Source organism: Bufo bufo, chromosome 2 (assembly GCF_905171765.1).
Source record: "Bufo bufo chromosome 2, aBufBuf1.1, whole genome shotgun sequence".
In the NCBI taxonomy this organism is placed as follows: domain Eukaryota; kingdom Metazoa; phylum Chordata; class Amphibia; order Anura; family Bufonidae; genus Bufo; species Bufo bufo.
In genome coordinates, this window is record NC_053390.1 from 211,746,124 (window position 1) to 211,773,202 (window position 27,079).

The 27,079-nt window shown below is 47.0% G+C and overlaps 1 protein-coding gene across 5 annotated transcripts in view; it reads left to right on the forward strand.

Annotated features, from left to right (window-relative positions):
• ATXN2 (ataxin 2) overlaps positions 1-27,079 on the forward strand; it is a 160,052-nt gene that overhangs the window by 35,066 nt on the left and 97,907 nt on the right. For all 5 annotated transcript variants that reach the window (XM_040416098.1, XM_040416097.1, XM_040416099.1 and 2 more), the window contains exons 3-4: positions 16,328-16,387; positions 17,426-17,497. In XM_040416098.1, coding sequence (XP_040272032.1) covers positions 16,328-16,387; positions 17,426-17,497 — 132 coding nt within the window. The remainder of the gene's footprint in view (positions 1-16,327; positions 16,388-17,425; positions 17,498-27,079) is intronic.

Below are 27,079 nucleotides of genomic sequence, written 5' to 3' on the forward strand. Positions count from 1 at the left end.
AGGTAGGGTTTAATCAGGACTTACTATTTAGTCTTTTTTTCCACTGACGTATGTTACTGTTGCAGCCAGTGGTACACTTTTTTTTATTTATTTTTATTTCCATTAGGTGCACTTTTAGGAGCAATTGCTGAAACAAAAAAAAAGATCCCCCTCCCAGTCTGACCAATGAGCACTACTAGGAAGTGCACTTGAACACCATGATATCTAATAATATAAAGCAGTGTACCTCCCCTCTTATTCCCCCTTATATATGCAGTGCTTTAAAAACTATATAAATAATAAATATTCTCTAAAAAGTCTTTGTCGAACAAGCAGCAGCTGCGGAATCTCCTATGTGCGCACAAAGCCTGTATTGTAGCTGTACAAGGAATGTGCACTGATAGAAAGCTGCTGTTACCGTGTTTGGAGATTTGGTCAAATTGTCATTAAAGGAAATCATTATTATTGAGAGTGAGCCCTAAATGGATTTGTATTTCTTTATCCCAAGAGTTCGCTTTCTGTAGTACTGGACTTACATGGATTGAGATTGTTCATAATGGAATAGTTATGCATATTATATAGAAAACATCCCCTGGCTTCTCATCCTCTTAAAGAGGATCTGTCGCCTCTCCTGTCATGGCCGCTGTAGTAACTACTTGCATGCCCCATGTAATAACAGTTCGCGAGGATCTATTCATTTGGCTCTCTGTTGTGTCATTCCTCTGTTATTTGTGCTGGAAGTTTATGAATGGTCAGCAGTTTTCAGTAATACAGATGGGTGTTACTAGTTGGGGGAGTACACTCTGACACCAGCAGACACACCCACTACTGGTAACACCCAGCAGTACCTTTACTGCAGACTGCTGGCGGGAATAATACAGGAATGGCACAATACGTCATAGAAACAGAAGTTCAACAAATGGTAATTGCAAGTAGATCCTAAAACTGACATTTAAGGAGAGATGATGGGTCTTTAAAACACATGTCTATGATTTTATATATATATATATATATATATATATATATATATATATATATATATAGCAGCATTTCCAGTAGGTGAAAATAGTAGGATCCTTTTATTCATCCATGCAACGTTTCGATCCACTTGCTGGGACCATTTTCAAGCACAGTGCTTGAAAATGGTCCCAGCAAGTGGATCGAAACGTTGCATGGGTGAATAAAAGGATCCCACTATTTTCACCTACTGGAAATGCTGCGGTGTATTTATTTTTTATTGATCATCACTTTGGTAAAGTGCAATACCGCTGGCACCCACTGCTACAAGTTGCTTCACAAGGTGTGCTGCCCTGAACTCCCAACAAATATACACTGCTCAAAAAAAATAAAGGGAACACAAAAATAACACATCCTAGATCTGAATTAATTAAATATTCTTCTGAAATACTTTGTTCTTTACATAGTTGAATGTGCTGACAACAAAATCACACAAAAATAAAAAAATGGAACTCAAATTTTTCAACCCATGGAGGTCTGGATTTGGAGTCACACTCAAAATTAAAGTGGAAAAACACACTACAGGCTGATCCAACTTTGATGTATTGTCCTTAAAACAAGTCAAAATGAGGCTCAGTAGTGTGTGTGGCCTCCACGTGCCTGTATGACCTCCCTACAACGCCTGTGCATGCTCCTGATGAGGTGGCGGACGGTCTCCTGAGGGATCTCCTCCCAAACCTGGACTAAATCATCTGCCAACTCCTGGACAGTCTGTGGTGCAACGTGACATTGGTGGATAGAGCGAGACATGATATCCCAGATGTGCTCAATTGGATTCAGGTCTGGGGAACGGGCAGGCCAGTCCATAGCATCAATGCCTTCGTCTTGCAGGAACTGCTGACACACTCCAGCCACATGAGGTCTAGCATTGTCTTGCATTAGAAGGAACACAGGGTCAACCGCACCAGCATATGGTTTCACAAGGGGTCTGAGGATCTCATCTCGGTACCTAATGGCAGTCAGGCTACCTCTGGCGAGCACATGGAGGGCTGTGCGGCCCTCCAAAGAAATGCCACCCCACACCATTACTGACCCAATGCCAAACTGGTCATGCTGGAGGATGTTGCAGGCAGCAGAACGTTCTCCACAGCGTCTCCAGACTCTGTCACATCTGTCACATGTGCTCAGTGTGAACCTGCTTTCATCTGTGAAGAGCACAGGGTGCCAGTGGCGAATTTGCCAATCTTGGTGTTCTCTGGCAAATGCCAAACGTTCTGCACGGTGTTGGGCTGTAAACACAACCCCCCTCTGTGGACGTCGGACCCTCATATCACCCTCATGGAGTCTGTTTCTGACCGTTTGAGCAGACACATGCACATTTGTGGCCTGCTGGAGGTCATTTTGCAGGGCTCTGGCAGTGCTCCCCCTGTTCCTCCTTGCACAAAGGCGGAGGTAGCGGTCCTGCTGCTGGGTTGTTGCCCTCCTACGGCCTCCTCCACGTCTCCTGATGTACTGGCCTGTCTCCTGGTAGCGCCTCCATGCTCTGGACACTACGCTGACAGACACAGCAAATCTTCTTGCCAAAGCTCGCATTGATGTGCCATCCTGGATAAGCTGCACTACCTGAGCCACTTGTGTGGGTTGTAGACTCCGTCTCATGCTACCACTAGAGTGAAAGCACCGCCAGCATTCAAAAGTGACCAAAACATCAGCCAGGAAGCATAGGAACTGAGAAGTGGTCTGTGGGCTCCACCTGCAGAACCACTCCTTTATTGGGGGTGTCTTGCTAATTGCCTATAATTTCCACCTGTTATCTATCCCATTTGCACAACAGCATGTGAAATTGATTGTCACTCAGTGTTGCTTCCTAAGTGGACAGTTGGATTTCACAGAAGTGTGATTGACTTGGAGTTACATTGTGTTGTTTAAGTGTTCCCTTTATTTTTTTGAGCAGTGTGTGTATATATGTATATATGTATGTGTGTGTGTATATAAAATATATATATATATATATATATATTTAGGGCTGCACGATATGGGAATTTTGTGCGATTGTGATTAGGGCCCTAAAAATTGCGATAACGATATGCAATGCGATATTTTAAGGGAATTGTGCTAGAGATCTATTTGCTTGGATTTTCCCATATGAGCCGTTGACGCGGCTGGGTATGACATAGTTATGGGGGATCTGTGGATGATGCACTGTTGTGGGGGATCTGTGGATGGTGCACTGTTGTGGGGGATCTGTGGATGGTGCACTGTTGTGGGGGATCTGTGGATGGTGCACTGTTGTGGGGGATCTGTGGATGGTGCACTGTTGTGGGGGATCTGTGGATGGCGCACTGTTGTGGGGGATCTGTGGATGGCGCACTGTTGTGGGGGATCTGTGGATGGCGCACTGTTGTGGGGGATCTGTGGATGGCGCACTGTTGTGGGGGATCTGTGGATGGCGCACTGTTGTGGGGGATCTGTGGATGGCGCACTGTTGTGGGGGATCTGTGGATGGCGCACTGTTGTGGGGGATCTGTGGATGGCGCACTGTTGTGGGGGATCTGTGGATGGCGCACTGTTGTGGGGGATCTGTGGCTGGCGCACTGTTGTGGGGGATCTGTGGATGGCGCATTCATAGGTTTGTAGAAGTTAGGATTAAGGTATTTTTCCCAACTCTGTTCATGTTGTTATAACATTTTTGCTGTGAAGAAGAGGCATGTGATCTCTGCTGAGTCAAATTCAGTTTTGAGAACTGCAAAAGTAAACCAAGCATCTGTGATAACATATTGTAGGCAGAGAAACTGCCCAATAATCTTACAAAAACCTCTGGAAGAGCTTGACATTGTGAATGGATTAATGGAATTTATTTACCAAAAAAATTACACATATAGAAACATAGAATGTGTCGGCAGATGAGAACCATTTGGCCCATCTAGTCTGCCCAATATACTGAATACTTTGAATAGCCGCTGGCCCTATCTTATATGAAGGATGGCCTTATGCCCATCCCATGCATGCTTAAACTCCTTCACTGTATTTGCAGCTACCACTTCTGCAAGAAGGCTATTCCATGCATCCACTACTCTCTCAGTAAAGTAATACTTCCTGATATTACCTTTTAAACCTTTGCCCCTCTAATTTAAAACTATGTCCTCTTGTAGCAGTTTTTCTTCTTTTTAAATAATCTCTCCTCTTTTACCTTGTTGATTCCCTTTATGTATTTAAAAGTTTCTATCATATCCCCTCTGTCTCGTCTTTCTTCCAAGCTATACATGTTAAGGTCCTTTAATCTTTCCTGGTAAGTTTTATCCTGCAATCCATGTACCAGTTTAGGCCTCTTTCACACTTGCGTTGTCCGGATCCGGCGTGTACTCCACTTGCCGGAATTACACTCCGGATCCGGAAAAACGCAAGTGTACTGAAAGCATTTGAAGACGGAACAGTCTTCCAAATGCGTTCAGTGCTACTATGGCAGCCAGGACGCTATTAAAGTCCTGGTTGCCATAGTAGGAGCGGGGGAGCGGTATACTTACAGTTCGTGCGGCTCCCGGGGCGCTCCAGAATGATGTCAGAGCGCCCCATGCGCATGGATGACATGATCCATGCGATCACATGATCCATGCGCTTGGGGCGCCCTGACGTCACTCTGGAGCGCCCCGGGAGCCGCACGGACGGTAAGTATGCTGCTCCCCCGCTCCCCGCTACACTTTACCATGGCTGCCAGGACTTTAGCGTCCCGGCAGCCATGGTAACCACTCTGAAAAAGCTAAATGTCGGCTCCGGCAATGCGCCGAAACGACGTTTAGCTTAAGGCTGGATCCGGATCAATGCCTTTCAATGGGCATTAATTCCGGATCCGGCCTTGCGGCAAGTGTTCCGGATTTTTGGCCGGAGCAAAAAGCGCAGCATGCTGCGGTATTTTCTCTGGCCAAAAAACGTTCCGTTCCGGAACTGAAGACATCCTGATGCATCCTGAACGGATTTCTCTCCATTCAGAATGCATTAGGATAATCCTGATCAGGATTCTTCCGGCATAGAGCCCCGACGACGGAACTCTATGCCGGAAGACAAGAACGCAAGTGTGAAAGAGCCCTTAGTACAGGGCTTGACAAATTTCCTTGGAATCTAGGAGCCAGCTAAAAAAGTTAGGAGCCAGGCGGAGCCGCGTCATAAAGCCCGCAGTAGGTGCCCCCATAGTGCTCCCCCCCCCCCCCCCCTTTTCCATAGAGCCCCCCAATAATGCTGTATACCATGTTACATATACCGCCACTCCGTCCCCGGACCCTATTGACTGTAATGGGGACGGGGGTGGAGCTCCGGCGCAGCATGGCAGTTCGCGGTGAGAGGCCGCCGGACTAAAAAGTTGGACATGCAGTACTTTTAGTCTGGCGGCCTTTTACCATGCACTGCCGTGCTGCGCCAGAGCTCTGCCCCCATTATAGTCAATGGGGACGGAGCGGTGGTCCGGCGAAACAGCGGAAGGACGGATCCGACAGGGTGAACAGCCTGCCGGATCCATCCTGCCGCAAGTGTGAAAGTACCCTTATAGTTATATAGCAACTGAATGAGACAGAAGAAGGGATGCCTTTAACATATAGATCTCCTTGAGAAGCCAATTTGATCCTAAAGGGTTAATTCAAACTAATCTAAACTGTGTGTCATCTGTCACTTCTCTTATCTCTCTGCTCCTGTCCCTTAATCTTATCACTGCTGCAACAAAAGCATTAGCCGACAGCCTCAGTGTAACCTGTTCTAGAGTCTGACTGACTGTTCTTTTAACTCAAAGAATCGAATGAGTCACTAACTAATCGGATCTTTAGATTCTTTTAACCTGAGACTCATTCGATTCTTTCTAGACTCCCTCCTGTACTTGTGTCAGTGACCTAGAGCTGCTAGTGCTTGCCTCGCCTCAGCTCTGATTGGTTGGTGGGCGGGGAGGGGAGGGCCTGGCAGAAGCAGCTTCCACTCTAGGATCAGATTACACTCCTCCCGAGCCCCTCCCCTCCCTGCTGCCAGCGTCTCTGCTATTGTGTGCAGTGACGGAGCTGTTTCACACGGTGCTGCCTCCGGACAGAACGGCAGCTCCGCACCCATCGCCCGGGCACCTTTGAAAACGGGCTGACAAATACCCAAGTGCCAGGACTAAATTCCTGGTCGCCATGGCGACCTGGCGTCTGGGATTTGTCGAGCCCTGCCTTAGTAGCTCTTCTCTGAACTCTCTCCAAAGTATCAATATCCTTCTGGAGATATGGTCTCCAGTACTGAGCACAATACTCCAAATGAGGTCTCACTAGTGCTCTGTAGAGCGGCATGAGTACCTCCCTCTTTCTACTGGTAATGCCTCTCCCTATACACCCAAGCATTCTGCTAGCATTTCCTGCTGCTCTATGACATTGTCTGCCTACCTTTAAGTCTTCTGAAATGACCCCTAAATCCCTTTCCTCAGATACTGAGGTTAGGACTGTATCACTGATTTTATATTCTGCTCTTGGGTTTTTACACCCCAGGTGCATTATCTTGCACTTAACATTACATTTTAGTTGCCAGATTTTTGACAATTCCTCTAGTTTTCCTAAATCCTTTTCCATTTGGTGTATCCCTCCAGGAACATCAACCCTGTTACAAATCTTTGTGTCATCAGGAAAAAGACACACCTTACCATCGAGGCCTTCTGCAATATATAATAAACAATATGGGTCCCAGGACAGATCCCTGAGGTACCCCACTGGTAACAAGACCTTGGTCTGAATATACTCCATTGACTACAACCCTCTGTTGTCCCTCCCTCAGCCACTGCCTAATCCATTCAACAATATGGGAGTCTACGTACAGCCTTATTCTACATAATTAAAAAACTAATCTTTATTTCATGATGGAATAACCTTTGGTTGGTAATATATTTTCCTCAAAAAGCATTTTATATTAAAAAAATCAGATTTAAATCAAAAAAATCTTATATTTTTTGATGTTTTTAAAACAAATCATTGATTTTTATCCACCCTATGCACTGCAGCGAGCGAGCGGGCCGGCGCGTGACTGACGTCACTTAGCACGCTCCTCCCACTTAATTCAGGAAGCAGGAGCGTAACTAAGTGACGTCAGTCACGCGCCGGCCAGCTCGCTGCAGTGCATTCATAGTGAAAGTGAGTACAGAGGCTGGCCATTTTCTCAATAGGAGAGAGCTTGTTTCAGACAGTAGTAAAATACTTTACACACAAATCCAGTTATGTGCGCGGGGCCCCTTCATATATAATCGCATCATTTTTGGGTCGGCCAAATCGCCATATCGCATTTGGCGATTATCGCGATTCGATTATTTTTTCGATATATCGTGCAGCCCTAATATATTATATATATATATATATATATTTAGGGCTGCACGATATATCGAAAAAATAATCGAATCGCGATATATATATGTCACACAGTAAGGCCTCATGCACGCGACAGTTGTTTTTTGCGTCCGCAAAAAAAACGGATGCGGCATCCGTTTTTTTCCACAGATCCCTTGTAATAAATGCCTATCCTTGTCCGCAAATGTGAAAAAGTAGGACATGCACTATTTTTTTTTTTGCTGAAGGGAAACGCGGACAACGGACGCGGAACACAAACGGATGAACTATCAGCATTTTTTTGCTGACCCAATAAAATGAATGGGTCCCCATCCTATCTGCAAAAAAACCGGAACGGAGGCTGAGAAAAACAACTGTCGTGTGCATGAGGCCTAAAGGGAATTGTATGTGGAGGCAGGTATTTTCCTCCCAGTGTGTGCTGCTGGACTAATTAGCAGTCAGGCAAGGTCAAACACCGGACTGGATAGCAGGTGCTGGTCCGAGTTTTTGTTAACGCCTAGCTGCCTTTAAAAGACAGCTGGCTTCATGCAGAGGGAATCTCTGTATTGGGATCTGAGGCTTGTGGAGGGCTGAGACCCATGTGAGGGGAAAAAGGCAGACTAAAGCCTGCTGATGGACTCTTGTTGGCAGAACAGCCCGCATGGTGTAAACTGATACCAATGCTGCAAGGTGACTTTTTTTTCCTCGAAACTGTGTTTTTTTTTTTTTTCTGTGATCTTTCTAACGTGTGAATAAACACTGAACTTTTTGTTTACAAACTGGTTGGTGCCTCTATACTGCGTCCTCTTATCCGGTTTACCAGAGCGAATCTCTCTATATATCTATACTCGCCTAAAGAATTATTAGGAACACCGGTTCTATTTCTCATTAATGCAATTATCTAGTCAACCAATCACATGGCAGTTGCTTCAATGCATTTAGGGGGGTGGTCCTGGTCAAGACAATCTACTGAACTCCAAACTGAATGTCAGAATGGGAAAGAAAGGTGATTTAAGCAATTTTGAGCGTGGCATGGTTGTTGGTGCCAGACGGGCCGGTCTGAGTATTTCACAATCTGCTCAGTTACTGGGATTTTCACGCACAACCATTTCTAGGGTTTACAAAGAATGGTGTGAAAAGGGAAAAACATCCAGTATGCGGCAATCCTGTGGGCAAAAATGTGGATGCTAGAGGTCAGAGGAGAATGGGCCGACTGATTCAAGCTGATAGAAGAGCAACGTTGACTGAAATAACCACTCATTACAACCGAGGTATGCAGCAAAGCATTTGTGAAGCCACAACACGCACAACCTTGAGGCGGATGGGCTACAACAGCAGAAGACCCCACCGGGTACCACTCATCTACACTACAAATAGGAAAAAGAGGCTACAATTTGCACGAGCTCACCAAAATTGGACTGTTGAAGACTGGAAAAATGTTGCCTGGTCTGATGAGTCTCGATTTCTGTTGAGACATTCAAATGGTAGAGTCCGAATTTGGCGTAAACAGAATAAGAACATGTATCCATCCTCTGATGGCTACTTCCAGCAGGATAATGCACCATGTAACAAAGCTCGAATCATTTCAAATTGGTTTCTTGAACATGACAATGAGTTCACTGTACTAAAATGGCCCCCACAGTCACCAGATCTTAACCCAATAGAGCATCTTTGGGATGTGGTGGAACGGGAGCTTCGTGCCCTGGATGTGCATCCCTCAAATCTCCATCAACTGCAAGATGCTATCCTATCAATATGGGCCAACATTTCTAAAGAATGCTATCAGCACCTTGTTGAATCAATGCCACGTAGAATTAAGGCAGTTCTGAAGGCAAAAGGGGGTCCAACACCGTATTAGTATGGTGTTCCTAATAATTCTTTAGGTGAGTGTATATATGTATATATAACTCTAGCCACAGTTGTAGCTTAAGTCCCCCTGAGGAAGCTGGCAATACATGTGGGGCAGGGATGTGCACACCCTTAGCTCAGACATTCGGCACCTTAAAGGGGTTTTCCGGGTTCACAGCTGAACCTGGATATATTCCCATTTTCACCCAGCAGCCCCCCTGATATGAGCATTTCAAGTATCGCACAGGGCAAGGGCTGTTTGTTTATATTTTTTACCCTGCTAGGCAGAGGCTGCCTCCTAGCAGTCAGCTTGGTGACTGCACCAGCACTGATGGGCCGGCTTTAGCCTTTTTACATGTTAGGGCAGAGCTAAAGCCCGGCCATTAGTGCCGGTGACCTCACTGGGCTCCCTGCTAGGCTGAAGCCTTTGCCTAGCTATCTCCATGGAGAGCTCTGAATTGTTTTTATTGATGTACATGTATCTATTTTGGTATATCTGATTCTTATTTTTGTTCTTATCATGAACTGGGTGTACATTTCTGTGTAGGGGGTGATTCTGGTCACGCATAGGGTTTCTGTTGTATAAAATATTTAAAGGGCTTCTGTCACCCCCCAAACAGCAATTTTCAGTATTGGACTTAATATAATAGCTAATGTACGCAGAGTCCATATATACCCCTCTTACCTCTGGCTCTGCTTTAAATTCTTTAAAAATAGTACTTTTGTGATATGCAAATTTCTTCACTACCAGCAAGTTGGGCGGACTTGCTGGTAGCCGCCACATCCTCGGTCTAAAAATCCCGCTCTCTCTTCCGGGTGTAGGGCTGACGTCATCGGCGCAGGCGCACTGAGGAAGGAGCAGCCAAGCGAGCGTCCTTCTCTCAGAGCGCCTGCACCGAATGAGGACCGGTATGGCGCAGGAGCGGGATTTCAGCTGCAGACAGGGCCAGCGGAAGGAGGAGAGCGCTCGCTGGCCCTGTCAATCAAGTGGAGGAGGGGGCGTTTTTTTAGACAAAGGATGCGGAGGCTACCAGCAAGTCAGCCCAACTTGCTGGTAGTGAAGAAATTTGCATATCGCAAAAGTACTATTTTTAATTAATTTAAAGCACAGCCAGAGGTAAGAGGGGCATATATGGACTCTGCGTACATTAGCAATTATATTAAGTCCAATACTGAAAATTGCTGTTTGGGGGTGACAGAAGCCCTTTAAGTCTTTTGTATACCTAACTATTCTGCCTGAGCTGAGCTCGGTCAGAAGTGAGGAGCGGGTGCTGCTTTAGCTGCTATCATCTCCTGAATGGTAGAAGCTAGAGGCATGGAACTGGTCTTGTTTGAAAGCTGGCATTCCAGGCTTTCACACATGACCATCATTAGCCCAAGCTAAACTGGAGATACCACTGTTAGAATTTGAGTTGGGAATAATTGCAGGTAAAACCTGCTTTTACTTTCACTTTGGAGATATTACTTTCATTCTGGCATTGCTTGGAATGCCATCTTTCAAACATATCTCTAGCTGGTACCAAACCAGAGACATGCGCAGCTAAAGCAGCCCACCCACTTCAGTCTGGAGGAGGAGGTAGAGCAGCTGCAGGAGGAAAAATTTGTAAAAATATATAGAAATGGGGCATTATCATTATTGTAGGGACCCACAGAATAAAATTATTTTTACCACACAGTGCACACCGTAAGTAAATTCCACAAAATAATGTAAAAAAAGCTATTTTTTTTATATTTCCCCCTATAAATGAAATTAATAATAATAATAATAATAATATTATTATTGCACCAACCTTTAGATTTGAAGATTGGGTGCAAGCTCCAATAGGAATAGCGTCCCAGGATAATAAAAAAAAATAATAGAGCAGAACTCCGGTATAGTAAAAAAAGCTGTTTATTCACCCAGTGGTGACGCAACGTTTCGGCTCCAACATGAAGCTTGCTTGAGAAAAGCTTCATGTTTGAGCCGAAACGTCGCGTCACCACTGGGTGAATAAACAGTTTTCTTTTTTTACTATACCGGAGTGCTGCTCTATTTTATTTTATTTATATATCTATCTCCATATCCCAAAATGGTTCCTAAAAAAACTAAAATGAATCCTGCAAAATAAAAAATGTATAAAAAATTTGGAAGAAATTATTATTTTTTAAGTTATGACTGCTAGAACACAAAGGGGGAAAACATTTTTGGTCCTTAAGTCTGCAATTATGTCACTAAGGGGTTAAAAATGCAATAGTCTCCTCTGAGTTGTGCGCCAACAAGATTTACTGCAGACACACATTAAAAATCTCCAATTAAAAAAAGTTTAATTTTTGGGAGTGTTTTCCCAATTTTATTGTGACTGTTAGGAGTTTAAATGGGTTGTGCAAGAATGGGGGGGGGGATCTTTGGCAAGCGTTGTTATCCTATGGGTCAGTATGACTACATATGATGATATTAAGGGCTCATGCACACGATCTTATGTATTTTGCGGTCTGTTAAAAATGGATCCACAAAAAATACGGAGAACGCCTGTGTGCATTCTGTATTTTGTAGAAGAGAACAGCTGGCCCCTAATAGGACAGTCCCATCCTTGTCCGTAATGCGGACAATAATAGGACATCTTCTATTTTTTTTTTTTGCAGAACGGACATATGGAAACGGAATGCACATGGCGTAACATTTTGGGTGGACCCAGGATGGTTCCGCATGAGCTCCGCAAGAAAAAAAAAGGGTCCGGCAATGGAAAAAAAAATAAGTTCATGTGCATGTGCCCTAAGGCTCCATTCACACGTCCGCAAAATGGGTCCGCATCCTTTCCGCAATTTTGCGGAAAGGGTGCGGACCCATTCATTCTCTATGGGGACGGAATGCATGCGGACAGCACACAGTGTGCTGTCTGCAGCCGCAATTGCGGAGCGCGGCCCTGATTTTGGGTCCGCAGCTCCGCAAAAAGATAGAGCAGGTCCTATTCTTGTCCGCGGACAAGAATAGGCATTTCTATGGGGGTGAAGGGCTGGTGTTGCGGACCCGCAATTTGCGGGTCCGCAACACTCCACGGACGTGTAAATGTAGCCTAATTGTATAGTTTTGTGTTTTTTCACTAAGTTTGCACTATAATAGCACATCTTGTTAGGCTGGCGCATTCCAAGAGCCAGAACTCGTTTTTGCACTGGGACAATTTTTTGGAATTCCTGGGAATTCCTGATTAAAATTTATTGAATAGCAAAAAAAAGTTCTGTATTTTTTGCATTTTGGTTCATGGGTTGGTTTAATATTTTTATTACATGGGTTCCATCAAACACAGTGTGATGTGTGTTTTTTGTTTTGTTTTTTACAACTTTTACAAACTAAAACCACTTTTTATGAAAAAATAAATGGTTTTATTTTTTGTTTTAAATAAACTTCTAATCTCTCTAATTTTTTTTAGACCCACTAGGGGGCATCACTTTTATAATGCAGTGGTATTCTCGCATATCCCGAAAGAGACGGCAGCACAATACTCAGTGCAGGCGATATTACACTGTGGAGCCCTGATCTTAGTGAAATGTATATTTTTCTATTATCACAACACTGCATGATTAGTGGCTGGGTTTACCAGGAGACCAGTCAATATCTTTATCTGTAAGGACTTAACGATTATACATTGATACATGTTATTGTATGCTGTCTATTACACCTCTCCTCTATACAATATCCATCCAGTGTCTGCATGACATAAATAGCTCTAAAGGCTTGCTGGGCTTTGTAGTTTATTAATGGCTACAGGTTGCTACATTAAAGGGGTATTCCCATCTTAGACAATGGGGGCATATCGCTAGGATATGCCCCCACTGTCTGAAAGGGGCAGGTCCCACCGCTGGGACCCGCACCTATATCGAGAACGGAGCGGGGAGCGCTGTGGCTGGAGGACCCCAGATTTCCTGGGGTCTGTCCACCACCATGCGCTAATCCCCGCCTCTCCCATAGAAGTGAATGGGAGCATTCGCGGCCCATGCTCCCATTCATTTCTATGGGGCAGACGGCAATAGCCGAGCCAGCTGGCTCGGCTATTTTCGGCGGCCCCATAGAAATGAATGGAGGGCGGTTGCGCATGCGCAGTGCGCTCTCCTTCACTTTCGGGGCTCTGTTCTCGACTCGCACCTATAAGACAATGGGGGCATATCCTAGCGATATGCCCCCATTGACTGAGATGAGAAAACCTCTTTAACATTAGCTTACTGTACGATCCAAACAGTCACCTGCCATATGCAGTGACAACTCTGACAGTAGCCAGGGCCCACTCAGTTCACTGGGTCATGCACTGCAGGTAGTCACCAGCCTGGAGTGATGGACAAGTACGTGTGCAGGAAGCCACGCTAAGGGTACTTTCACACTTGCGGCAGGACGGATCCGACAGGCTGTTCACCCTGTCGGATCAGTCCTTCCGCTATTTTGCCGCGCCGCTGCTCCGTCCCCATTGACTATAATGGGGCCGGGGCGGAGCTCCGGCGCAGTACGGCAGTTTGCGGTGAGAGGCCGCCGGACTAAAAAGTCGGACATACAGGACTTTTAGTCCGGTGGCCTTTCGCCGTGCACTGCTGTGCTGCGCCGGAGCTCCGCCCCCTCCCCATTATAGTCAATGGGGACGGAGCAGCGGCACGGCGAAATAGCGGAAGGACGGATCCGACAGTGTGAACGGCCTGTTTGATCCGTCCTGCCGCAAGTGTGAAAGTAGCCTAACCTGAAAACACTACACTTTCCTGTGGCTCTTAGCCCCGCCCTCCAATCCTTTTATAGCTAATCAGCATTTCTGTTACCTGTAACCAATCAGCAGGCTGGTTAGAGCTGCTCTCGTATGTGGCCTACATGAGAGAAGTTCTGGGATTGGCTGGGAGAAGCTGCCTGGGGGATTGTCAATACTAGTGTTGAGGGTGCTGGGCTTCTGTGGTGATCTGGAGCGATTGATCAGTTTCTGCAGCCTGCACCAGGATCTGAATAAGGCCTCTTTCACACTTGCGTTGTCCGGATCCGGCGTGTACTCCACTTGCCGGAATTACACGCCGGATCCGGAAAAACGCAAGTGTACTGAAAGCATTTGAAGACGGAACCGTCTTCCAAATGCGTTCAGTGTTACTATGGCACCCAGGACGCTATTAAAGTCCTGGTTGCCATAGTAGGAGCGGGGAGCGGGGGAGCAGTATACTTACAGTCCGTGCGGCTCCCGGGGCGCTCCAGAGTGACGTCAGAGCGCCCCATGCGCATGGATGACGTGATCCATGTGATCACATGATCCATGCGCTTGGGGCGCCCTGACGTCACTCTGAAGCGCCCCGGGAGCCGCACAGACGGCAAGTATACTGCTCCCCCACTACACTTTACCATGGCTGCCAGGACTTTAGCGTCCCGGCAGCCATGGTAACCATTCAGAAAAAGCTAAATGTCGGCTCCGGCAATGCGCCGAAACGACGTTTAGCTTAAGGCCGGATCCGGATCAATGCCTTTCAATGGGCATTAATTCCGGATCCGGCCTTACGGCAAGTGTTCCGGATTTTTGGCCGGAGCAAAAAGCGCAGCATGCTGCGGTATTTTCTCCGGCCAAAAAACGTTCCGTTCCGGAACTGAAGACATCCTGATGCATCCTGAACGGATTTCTCTCCATTCAGAATGCATTAGGATAATCCTGATCAGGATTCTTCCGGCATAGAGCCCCGACGACGGAACTCTATGCCGGAAGACAAGAACGCAAGTGTGAAAGAGCCCTAAACTATATATGCTGCAATGATAGTGCTCCAGACTAAAGAAAGTCTTGTGTGTAGAGTTACGCATGAGACTTTTTTTCAGAGAGTAACATTGCCTGCACAGGCGTCTTAGAGGCTTGTACAGGCATTATTGCAACCTCGGAGAGCTTCTGTTGTATGTATTCATAGTGTCCTCAAAGGTCTTTCTAAATATGTATTAGAAATTTCCTGCCATTTTGTTAGTCTGTACTGTTCCTTCTGACATGTTGACTGCACACAGCTTCAGGCTGCTGGCTGCTCATGGAGGAGTCTTAGGCCACATTCATACGACTGTATTTTTGGTCTGCATCCGATCCGCATTTTTTGTGGATTGTATGCGGACCCCTTCATTTCAATGGGTTCACAAAAATGCAGCTAGCGCTCCATGTGCTGTCCACATCTGTATGTCCGTTCCGCATTCCCGCAAAAAGATAGAACATGTCCTATTCTTGTCAATTGTGCAGATGACAAGAGTAGGCATTGTTACAATGGATCTCCCAAAAAAATACTGATGCAACAGGGACGTAATCAATTTATTTTATTTTTTTGTGGGTCCGCATTTTGAGGATCGCAAAATACATACGATCGTGTGAAGGAACTCTTACTCTGTTTCGGTTCCAAGTGGTACCTTGGAACCGAACCAGAGTTTGATAAAAGGTTTTTTACAGTAGAAATTAATATCTGAAGTTATTACCCGAAGTCTTGCAAGACTTCGGAAAGTAATGACTTCGGCTCATCTGAGCTAATACATTCTAATACTGCTCCCTACAGTATTCAAGCGAAGTTCTAATGCGAAACGACTTTGGATGTTTCATCCAAAGTCAATTCGCTCATCCCTAGTCATCAGTATCTGATCGGTGAGGTCTGACACCCGCCGATCAGCTGTTTGAAAAGGCAGCGGCGCTCCTGTGAGCTCTGCAGCCTTCTCTCAGCTCACAAAGCACAGCACGGTACATTATATAGCTGCAGTGCTTGGTATGGCGCTGGGCCCCATTCACTTCAGTGGGGCCGGTCTGTGGCTATGCCATGTGACTGATGAACATGTCCTCACTGGCCTAGGTAAAGGTGCGAGAAGGCCGTGGCGCTACTGCGAGCACCGCTGCTTTCTCAAACAGCTGATAGTCAGGAGTCCCTGGTATCGGACCACCACCGATCAGATACTAACAACCTAATGAGAGGGCAGGTCATCAGTATTAAAATCTCGGAAAATCCCTTGAACAGTACCAGATTTCCTATGACATTTTCAGTTCCACCATATGTTATACACATTGTTCATCCTTTTTGGGAAGACAACTCCCCTAGAAGTTCAGTTTTCAATGTGGTCATCTCTAAAATGTTTCATTGTATTTACTAAAGAAAACAAGTCGGGAGAGCTGTAAGAATGGAGCATGTAATTGACTGTACTATATAAAAACTACAGCCCATAGTAATGTGTGCTCCCTTCTTTCAATACAGTGTCTTATCCTTATCTAACCTCTTTTCAGATTTCTTTTGATGGAATCTATGCAAACACGAGAATGGTCCACATTCTTACTTCAGTTGTGGTAAGTACTTTCTGATGGATGCTTAGTTCTCTAGTCTATTTCCAGACATTGTAGTTTTCAAACACCATTTGGTTAAATCCTTTTAACTAAATGGCTATCCTTTTTAACTAAATGGGCATCGCAGTGCACATTCTCTGGCCCAGTGAGGCAATGCACAGGCGTGGGATCTCGGCCAAACCGAAGGATGACGCAAGGGAATAGGAGGGCAGGCAGAGTCAGAGGCTGGGGTGGGGAAGCAATGGAAAAAAGGGAGAGCAGCCTGGGCTCCAACACACTGAACGCCGCCCCTGGGCACTTGCGAGTGCTCATTTGCATACGAATTAAACTTCGTTTTTCCAGCTTCTGCAAGTGTAAAGATAAAGACAAAGGTACCATTACATTCATGTATAGGTGTGCTATAGGACAATATAAGCACTGAATATGGCCATATGGAGGTGACAGACTCCCTTTAATACTGATGACCTATATTCAGGATAGGTCATCAATATCTGGTCGATGGGAGTCCGACACCCGGGACCTCCGCCAATCAGCTGTTTTGAGAAGACACTGGCGCAGTGTGCTCATCAAGCACAGGGCCGTTCATTGTATAGCGTCTGTGCTTGGTATTGTGCTCAGCCCCATTGAAGTGAATGGAGCTGATGGCCTATCCTGAGTTCTGGGCTTTGAAGTCAAGGGGGTGGTCCTATCAGTGATTGACAGCTATCTCTGTATACACAGTCATAGAGGGAAGGCTGTCAGTCACTGATAGGACCGCCTCCTTGACTTCAAAGTCCAGAATGAGCAGGATTTTTAAATGTATGAAATACAAGTTATACTAAATATTTTCCCATGGAACTAAATGCCAATTTGCTCAGCTCCTTCTGCTCTATAACACGCTCCCTACAGCTTACATTGCATTTTCTTGGTGACAGGTTCCTTTTAAACCGTTCAGATCTTTTTCCCTCTGTCTTGCTGCTATTCCAGACCAAATGTTGTTTACATAAGATTCTCTTAGTGTACTTATGTACTGATTTTTTCTTTTTATCTTCTTCCTTTTAGGGTTCAAAGTGTGAAGTACATGTGAAAAATAGCAATGTATATGAAGGCGTTTTTAAAACCTATAGTCCTAAGGTAAGTGAGGTCTTGTCATTCAATTTAAAAACTGCCTCATCGTGGGGTGTTTGGGATGCGGTCGAGTACGGCTAATTAGGCTACAGCTACCTCTTATTTAAAGGGGTTGTCCCACACAAAAATTTTCATATAAATAAACATTTAGTATAGCCAGTGAGTTATTCACTGAAATCTATCTGTATAGTGCCACCTGCTGTTTGCTATTTTTCTAATTTCTCTGTCCTTCTCACATGCTCAGTTCCATCCTTCAGCTGCCACTAGCTGCAGCAGAAAGGACATGCCCATAAGCTGCCAGCCTAAAATAAATCTAGCAGCACGATTGCAGCAATGAATGGGGATATCTCTGGGTCCATGCGAGGTACAGGGCTGGTTGTAAAACATTTTTTACATCAATCATGGGATGACCCTTTCACCTAATGAAGAGCGCACTGTATAGACATGCGCAATACTGTGTGCCTACAAACACTACAGAACCCCTGAACAGTGCAGTCTCAATGTGTGATGGATGGCACTGTATGACATCTGTCAGAGGCAACTGTTTAACGTATACATCATGGCATAGACATTTAAAGGTCACATACAGGATGTGAACATAGTCTTAGACAGGTGAGTTTATATACCAATGCATAAATCATTAGTACAGGTGAATATTAGAAAGTTTGTAGTTTATCTTGGCGGAGAAAAATGCTTTGTTCTCCAGTTAAATAATACAACTTATATAATGACCAGATACAGTGCTATTCCTTATGTGCACACACGACAGCTAAGGCCTCTTTCACACTTGCGTTGTCCGTGGATCTGTGGATGGCATTATGATGGTTGGGGGGGGCGGGGGGGGGAATCTGTGGATGGCATTATGATGGTTGGGGGGGGGGGGGGGGGGGAATCTGTGGATGGCATTATGATGGGGGGGGGGGGGGGGGGGGGATCTGTGGATGACACACATAGCCGTGTCATCCACAGATCCCCCCCCACCATCATAATGCCATCCACAGATCCCCCCACCATCATAATGCCATCCACAGACCCCCCCCCCCCCCCACCATCATAATGCCATCCACAGATCCCCCCCCCCCCACTATCATAATGCCATCCACAGATCCCCCCCACCATCATAATGCCATCCACAGATCCCCCCCCCCACCATCATAATGCCATCCACAGATCCCCCCCCACCATCATAATGCATCATCCACAGATCCCCCCATAATAGTGTCATGCACAGACCGCCATTAGTTCAAACCCACCAAAAGCACACCTTTTGGTTAAAAAAAAAAATTTCTATTTTCCTCCTCAAAAACCTAGGTGCGTCTTATAGGGCGAAAAATACGGTATATATTTATAGCAATGCATAAAAACCCAATGTTGGAGGCGCTAAATTGTGGCAGCTTGGATTCAACAGTTTGAGTCCATGATTCTAATGATTAAATGGAAAGTCCCCGTAATGTACACGCCATATTATGATAAATGTCACCAGGGTAACAGTTTCACAAACCACAATACAGCCGCTGTCGCCGAATGTTACTTCATATGCCACAATCAAATTATTGTCGTCCGAACAGTACTTCACCTTTCAATATCAGTGATAATAGGGTAACTCACATTTCTGGGGATAATGCCGTTCCGAGGATGTGCCTAGACGCGGCGTCCCGCGTAGTCTGTGGCACTGGTCTTACCTCTAGTTTAGGCCTTCCCCTTTGCAGAGTTCCCTGTGTTGACAATTCTTCTCCGGTGGTGTTTTGCTTGTCGTGTGGTTGTAGTAGTCGGCGTTCCTCGTGGTTGCTAGCGGTGTGTATTTCCTGGTATAGTGACGTAGTTGTCTGCGTGACACATTTGCATTGTATGCTGCTCTGAACTAATAGAACCTGTTCTTTCAGAAATTATCATGACAAATCTTGTGAACAAAACTCATTATTAGAAGATAGATGACCACTGTTGCCCCTTTTGCCTTAGAACACCTATCCAGCAGAAAAGATCCAGCTACAACCAATTATATGATAAAATGCATTAAAATGTCAGACGTACACAAGAACTAGAAAAACTTAATAACTTATGTTATTGAGTCCAAAACTCACTTGTGTAACATAAAATCGTATAAGGCTACTTTCACACTTGCGGCAGAGTGATCCGGCAAGCAGATCCGTCGCCAGAACTGCCTGCCGGATCTGGCAAAACGTATGCCAACTGATGACATTTGTAAAAAAAAAAAGCCTGATCAGTCAGAAAAATGCATTGAAATGCCGGATCCGTCTTTCCGGTGTCATCCGGCAAAACGGATCCGGCATGTGCAGATCGGATGGACGGATCCGGCATTCAGGCAAGTCTTCATTTTTTTTGTTTTGGGCCGGAGATAAAACAGTAACATGCTGCGGTTTTATCTTTTGCCTGATCAGTCAAAATTACTGAACGTAAGACATCCTGATGCATCCTGAACGGATATATATATTTTTAACCTTTACTGTAACTTTTTCATCCCACCTTGTACTAGTGGTTTTTATGATCGCTTGTCCCATAGACCTACTGCTACAGTAGACCAGTAGAATACTACTGGTCTATGGGATTTTTACTGCCTGCCTGAGGCACGGCTTGTGCCTCATGCGTGGCTTTTGAAGTAATTAACCATGACAGGTCTGGATACAAATCCTTAGGCTGACTCCCTCTGATTGGAAGGCCTCACAGATGCAGCCATTGCTATTGACTGCAGCATTTGAGGGGTTAAATGATTGGATTTGGCTAGAGTTGAGCGAACACCTGGATGTTCGGGTTCGAGAAGTTCGGCCGAACTTCCCGTAAATGTTCGGGTTCGGGATCCGAACCCGAACCGAACTTCGTCCCGAACCCGAACCCCATTGAAGTCAATGGGGACCCGAACTTTTGGGCACTAAAAAGGCTGTAAAACAGCCCAGGAAAGAGCTAGAGGGCTGCAAAAGGCAGCAACATGTAGGTAAATCCCCTACAAACAAATATGGTTAGGGAAATGAATTAAAATTAAAATAAAATAAAAATGAACCAATATCAATTGGACAGAGGTCACATAGCAGAGAATCTGGCTTCACGTCAGCAGAGAATCAGTCTCTTCATGCCATAGCAGAGAATCTGGCTTCATGTCAGCGCAGAATCAGTCTTCATGTCATAGCAGAGAATCAGGCTTCACGTCACCCACCACTGGAACAGGCCACTGTCACACATTTAGGCCCCGGCACCCAGACAGAGGAGAGCGGTCCCGTAACAGAGAATCTGGTCTTATGTCAGCGCAGAATCTGTATTCATGTCATAGCAGAGAATCAGGCTTCACGTCACCCACCACTGGAACAGGCCACTGTCACACATTTAGGCCCAGGCAGAGGAGAGAGGTCCCGTAACAGAGAATCTGGCCTTATGTCAGCGCAGAATCTGTATTCATGTCATAGCAGAGAATCAGGCTTCACGTCACCCACCACTGGAACAGGCCACTGTCACACATTTAGGCCCCGGCACCCAGACAGAGGAGAGCGGTCCTGTAACAGAGAATCTGGCCTTATGTCAGCGCAGAATCTGTATTCATGTCATAGCAGAGAATCAGGCTTCACGTCACCCACCACTGGAACAGGCCACTGTCACACATTTAGGCCCCGACACCCAGACAGAGGAGAGCAGTCCCGTAACAGAGAATCTGGCCTTATGTCAGCGCAGAATCTGTCTTCATGTCATAGCAGAGAATCAGGCTTCACGTCAGCCACCACTGGAACAGGCCACTGTCACACATTTAGGCCCAGGCACCCAGGCAGAGGAGAGCGGTCCCGTAACAGAGAATCTGGCCTTATGTCAGCGCAGAATCTGTATTCATGTCATAGCAGAGAATCAGGCTTCACGTCACCCACCACTGGAACAGGACACTGTCACACATTTAGGCCCCGGCACCCAGACAGAGGAGAGGTTCATTCAACTTTGGGTTGCCCCGCAATATAATGGTAAAATGAAATTAAAAATAGTATTGAATGAGAAGTGCCCTGGAGTAGAATAATATATTGTTAAGGGGAGGTAGTTAATTTCTAATCTGCACAAGGGATGGACAGGTCCTGTGGGATCCATGCCTGGTTCATATTTATGAACGTCAGCTTGTCCACATTGGCTGTAGACAGGCGGCTGCGTTTGTCTGTAATGACGCCCCGTGCCGTGCTGAATACACGTTCAGACAAAACGCTGGCCGCCGGGCAGGCCAGCACCTCCAAGGCATAAAAGGCTAGCTCTGGCCACGTGGACGATTTGGAGACCCAGAAGTTGAATGGGGCCGAACCATCAGTCAGTACGTGGAGGGGTGTGCACAGGTACTGTTCCACCATGTTAGTGAAATGTTGCCTCCTGCTAACACGTTCCGTATCAGATGGTGGTGCACTTAGCTGTGGCGTGGTGACAAAACTTTTCCACATCTCTGCCATGCTAACCCTGCCCTCAGAGGAGCTGGGCGTCACAGCTGCGTTGGCGACCTCTTGCTCCTCCTCTGCCTTCGCCTTGGGCTTCCACTGGTTCCCCTGTGACATTTGGGAATGCTCTCAGTAGCGCGTCTACCAACGTGCGCTTGTACTCGCGCATCTTCCTATCACGCTCCAGTGTAGGAAGTAAGGTGGGCACATTGTCTTTGTACCGGGGATCCAGCAGGGTGGCAACCCAGTAGTCCGCACACGTTAAAATGTGGGCAACTCTGCTGTCGTTGCGCAGGCACTGCAGCATGTAGTCGCTCATGTGTGCCAGGCTGCCCAGAGGTAAGGACAAGCTGTCCTCTGTGGGAGGCGTATCGTCATCGTCCTGTGTTTCCCCCCAGCCACGCACCAGTGATGGGCCCGAGCTGCGTTGGGTGCCACCCCGCTGTGAACATGCTTCATCCTCATCCTCCTCCACCTCATCCTCGTCCTCCTCGTCCTCCAGTAGTGGGCCCTGTCTGGCCACATTTGTACCTGGCCTCTGGTGTTGCAAAAAACCTCCCTCTGAGTCACTTCGAAGAGACTGGCCTGAAAGTGCTAAAAATGACCCCTCTTCCTCCTCTTCCTCCTGGGCCACCTCCTCTTCCATCATCGCCCTAAGTGTTTTCTCAAGGAGACATAGAAGTGGTATTGTAACGCTGATAACGGCATCATCGCCACTGGCCATGTTGGTGGAGTACTCGAAACAGCGCAACAGGGCACACAGGTCTCGCATGGAGGCCCAGTCATTGGTGGTGAAGTGGGTCTGATCCGCAGTGCGACTGACCCGTGCGTGCTGCAGCTGAAACTCCACTATGGCCTGCTGCTGCTCGCACAGTCTGTCCAGCATATGCAAGGTGGAGTTCCACCTGGTGGGCACGTCGCATATGAGGCGGTGAGCGGGAAGGCCGAAGTTACGCTGTAGCGCAGACAGGCGAGCAGCTGCAGGGTGTGAACGCCGGAAGCGCGAACAGACGGCCCACACTTTATGCAGCAGCTCTGACATGTCGGGGTAGTTGCGAATGAACTTCTGCACCACCAAATTCAGCACATGCGCCAGGCAAGGGATGTGCGTCAAACCGGCTAGTCCCAGAGCTGCAACGAGATTTCGCCCATTATCGCACACCACCAGGCCGGGCTTGAGGCTCACCGGCAGCAACCACTCGTCGGTCTGTTGTTCTATACCCCGCCACAACTCCTGTGCGGTGTGGGGCCTGTCCCCCAAACATATGAGTTTCAGAATGGCCTGCTGACGTTTACCCCGTGCTGTGCTGAAGTTGGTGGTGAAGGTGTGTGGCTGACTGGATGAGCAGGTGGAAGAAGAGGAGGAGGAAGCTGAGTAGGAGGAGGAGGAGACAGGAGGCAAAGAATGTTGCCCTGCGATCCTTGGGGGCGGAAGGACGTGCGCCAAATAGCTCTCCGCCTGGGGCCCAGCCGCCACTACATTTACCCAGTGTGCAGTTAGGGAGATATAGCGTCCCTGGCCGTGCTTACTGGTCCACGTATCTGTGGTTAGGTGGACCTTGCCACAGATGGCGTTGCGCAGTGCACACTTGATTTTATCGGACACTTGTTTGTGCAGGGAAGGCACGGCTCTCTTGGAGAAGTAGTGGCGGCTGGGAACAACATACTGTGGGACAGCAAGTGACATGAGCTGTTTGAAGCTGTGTGTGTCCACCAGCCTAAATGACAGCATTTCATAGGCCAGTAGTTTAGAAATGCTGGCATTCAGGGCCAGGGATCGAGGGTGGCTAGGTGAGAATTTACGCTTTCTCTCAAATGTTTGTGAGATGGAGAGCTGAACGCTGCCGTGTGACATGGTTGAGATGCTTGGTGACGCAGGTGGTGGTGTTGGTGGTACATCCCATGTTTGCTGGGCGGCAGGTGCCAACGTTCCTCCAGAGGCGGAGGAAGAGGCCGAGGCGGCAGCAGCAGCAGCAGCAGAAGAGGCCGAGGCAGCAGCAGAAGAGGTAGCAGGGGGAGCCTGAGTGACTTCCTTGTTTTTAAGGTGTTTACTCCACTGCAGTTCATGCTTTGCATGCAGGTGCCTGGTCATGCAGGTTGTGCTAAGGTTCAGAACGTTAATGCCTCGCTTCAGGCTCTGATGGCACAGCGTGCAAACCACTCGGGTCTTGTCGTCAGCACATTGTTTGAAGAAGTGCCATGCCAGGGAACTCCTTGAAGCTGCCTTTGGGGTGCTCGGTCCCAGATGGCGGCGGTCAGTAGCAGGCGGAGTCTCTTGGCGGCGGGTGTTCTGATTTTGCCCACTGCTCCCTCTTTTGCTACGCTGTTGGCTCGGTCTCACCACTGCCTCTTCCTCCGAACTGTGAAAGTCAGTGGCACGACCTTCATTCCATGTGGGGTCTAGGACCTCATGGTCCCCTGCATCGTCTTCCACCCAGTCTTGATCCCTGACCTCCTGTTCAGTCTGCACACTGCAGAAAGACGCAGCCGTTGGCACCTGTGTTTCGTCATCATCAGAGACGTGCTGAGGTGGTATTCCCATGTCCTCATCATCAGGAAAAATAAGTGGTTGTGCGTTAGTGCATTCTATCTCTTCCACCCCTGGGGAAGGGCTAGGTGGATGCCCTTGGGAAACCCTGGCAGCAGAGTCTTCAAACAGCATAAGAGACTGCTGCATAACTTGAGGCTCAGACAGTTTCCCTGATATGCATGGGGGTGATGTGACAGACCGATGGGCTTGGTTTTCATGCGCCATCTGTGCGCTTTCTGCAGAAGACTGGGTGGGAGATGATGTGAACGTGCTGGATCCACTGTCGGCCACCCAATTGACTAATGCCTGTACCTGCTCAGGCCTTACCATCCTTAGAACGGCATTGGGCCCCACCAAATATCGCTGTAAATTCTGCTGGCTACTGGGACCTGAGGTAGTTGGTTCACTAGGACGTGTGGCTGTGGCAGAACGGCCACGTCCTCTCCCAGCACCAGAGGGTCCACTAACACCACCACGACCATGTCCACGTCTGCGTCCGCGTCCCTTATTAGATGTTTTCCTCATTGTTCCCGTTCACCACAATTTTGAGAATGGCAAATTTGGGAATGCTTTTTCAACCCAGAACAAAAAGTCTGCTTTTACGGTCACTACAAATAACTTGACCAGCTAAAACTGTGCAGATTTGGTTGAATAGAAATGTCAGGTCTATTTTTTAGGCGCTGGGTGACAGGCTCAACTTGCCCCTGATGTAATATATGGCCAAAAAATAACCACACTGTTGATGGTTAAATGCACTTGGGTGACACAGGCTCAGCCTGCAGCTGATGTAGTATATGCCCAAAAAATAACCAGACTGTTGATGGTTAAATTCACTTCGGTGACACAGGCTCAGCCTGCAGCTGATGTAGGATATAGCACAAAATAACCACACTATCGATGGTTAAATACACTTGGTGATGGCTCGTGCTGGCGCACCACAAGTCACAAAATGGCCGCCGATCACCCCAGAAAAAAAGTGATCTAAAAACGCTCTGGGCAGCCTCAAAAAAGTGAGCAAGTCAATAATAGCACTTCAATGATCCACAGCTGCAGATCGATCACAGAATAAAGACTTTTGGAGGAGTTAATCGGCCTAATCTCGCCCTAACGTCGCAGCTGCAACCTCTCCCTATACTGATCATAGCAGAGTGACGTGCGGCGCTACGTGACTCCAGCTTAAATAGAGGCTGGGTCACATGGTGCACTGGCCAATCACAGCCATGCCAATAGTAGGCATGGCTGTGATGGCCTCTTGGGCCAAGTATTATGACGCTGGTTGATTGGCTGCCTTGCAGCCTTTCAAAAAGCGCCGAACACCGAACCCGGACTTTTACGAAAATGTTCGGGTCCGTGTCACGGACACCCCAAAATTCGGTACGAACCCGAACTATACAGTTCGGGTTCGCTCATCCCTAGATTTGGCGTCATTGCTGAGTCCAGTCATTGCGGCTGAGTGCCTGCAGTTTCACACAGCTGGCACCTGCCATGTATGGGGAGGGCTCAGTGTGTGAGCTTGCTCCATACTTCTTAAGCCTCATTCACACGTCAGTGATTTCCATCAGTGATTGTGATCGAAAACCAGGAGTGGAGCCTCCACAGACATAAGCTATAAGGGAAAGATCTGCACCTGTTCTGTGTTTAGAGCCGCACCTTGTTTTAGCTCAAAATCACTGATGGAAATCACTGACTGAACACTGTGTGAATAAGGGTCCATTCACACATCCGTGTGTGTTTTGCGGATCCGCAAAACACGGAAAGCGGCAATGTGCGTTCTGCATTTTGCGGACCGCACATTGCCGGCACTAAGAGAGTATGCCTATTCTTGTCCGCTATTGCGGACAAGAATAGGACATGTTCTATTTTTTTTCAGGATCGGAATTGCGGACCAGGAAACACGGACACCGGCAATGTGCTTTCCGCATTTTGCGGATCTGCACATTGCCAGAACTATATAGAAAAAGCAATTGTGGACAAGAATAGGACATGTTCTATATTTTTGCGGAACGGAAGTGCGGACCCGGAAGTGCAGATCCGCAATTCCGGATCCGAGCGGGACAAAGTCTGTCCCCATAGAAATGAATGGGTCCGCAATTCCGTTCCGCAAAATGCGGAACAGAATTGCGGATGTGTGAATGGGGCCTTAGGGTCCATTCACACGTCCGCAAAATGGGTCCGCATCCGTTCCGCAATTTTGTGGAACAGGTGCAGACCAATCCATTTTCAATGGGGCCGGAATGTGCTGTCCGCATTTGCGGATCCGCACTTCCGCATCCGTGCTTCCGTTTCCGCAAAAAAATAGAACATGTCCTATTCTTGTCCGCAATTGCAGACAAGATTAGGCATTTTCTATTATAGTGCCTGCGATGTGCGGTCCACAAATTGCGGAATGCACATTGCGGTGTCCGTGTTTTTCGGATCCGCAAAACACTTACGGACGTGTGAATGGACCCTAAGGCATTACGCTGCACATCGTGGTCCACATAAGTTTTTATTTTTTTTATTTTTTATAAGGTACGTTATAGAGCATTCAGAAAAGTATGTAGTGAGTTACACATCTCATAATACAGATCAGAATTCTACAACATCGTGACAAGAGCAACGATACATCGATAATACAGTACGTTATTAAAACATCCTTGTTAACAGTCC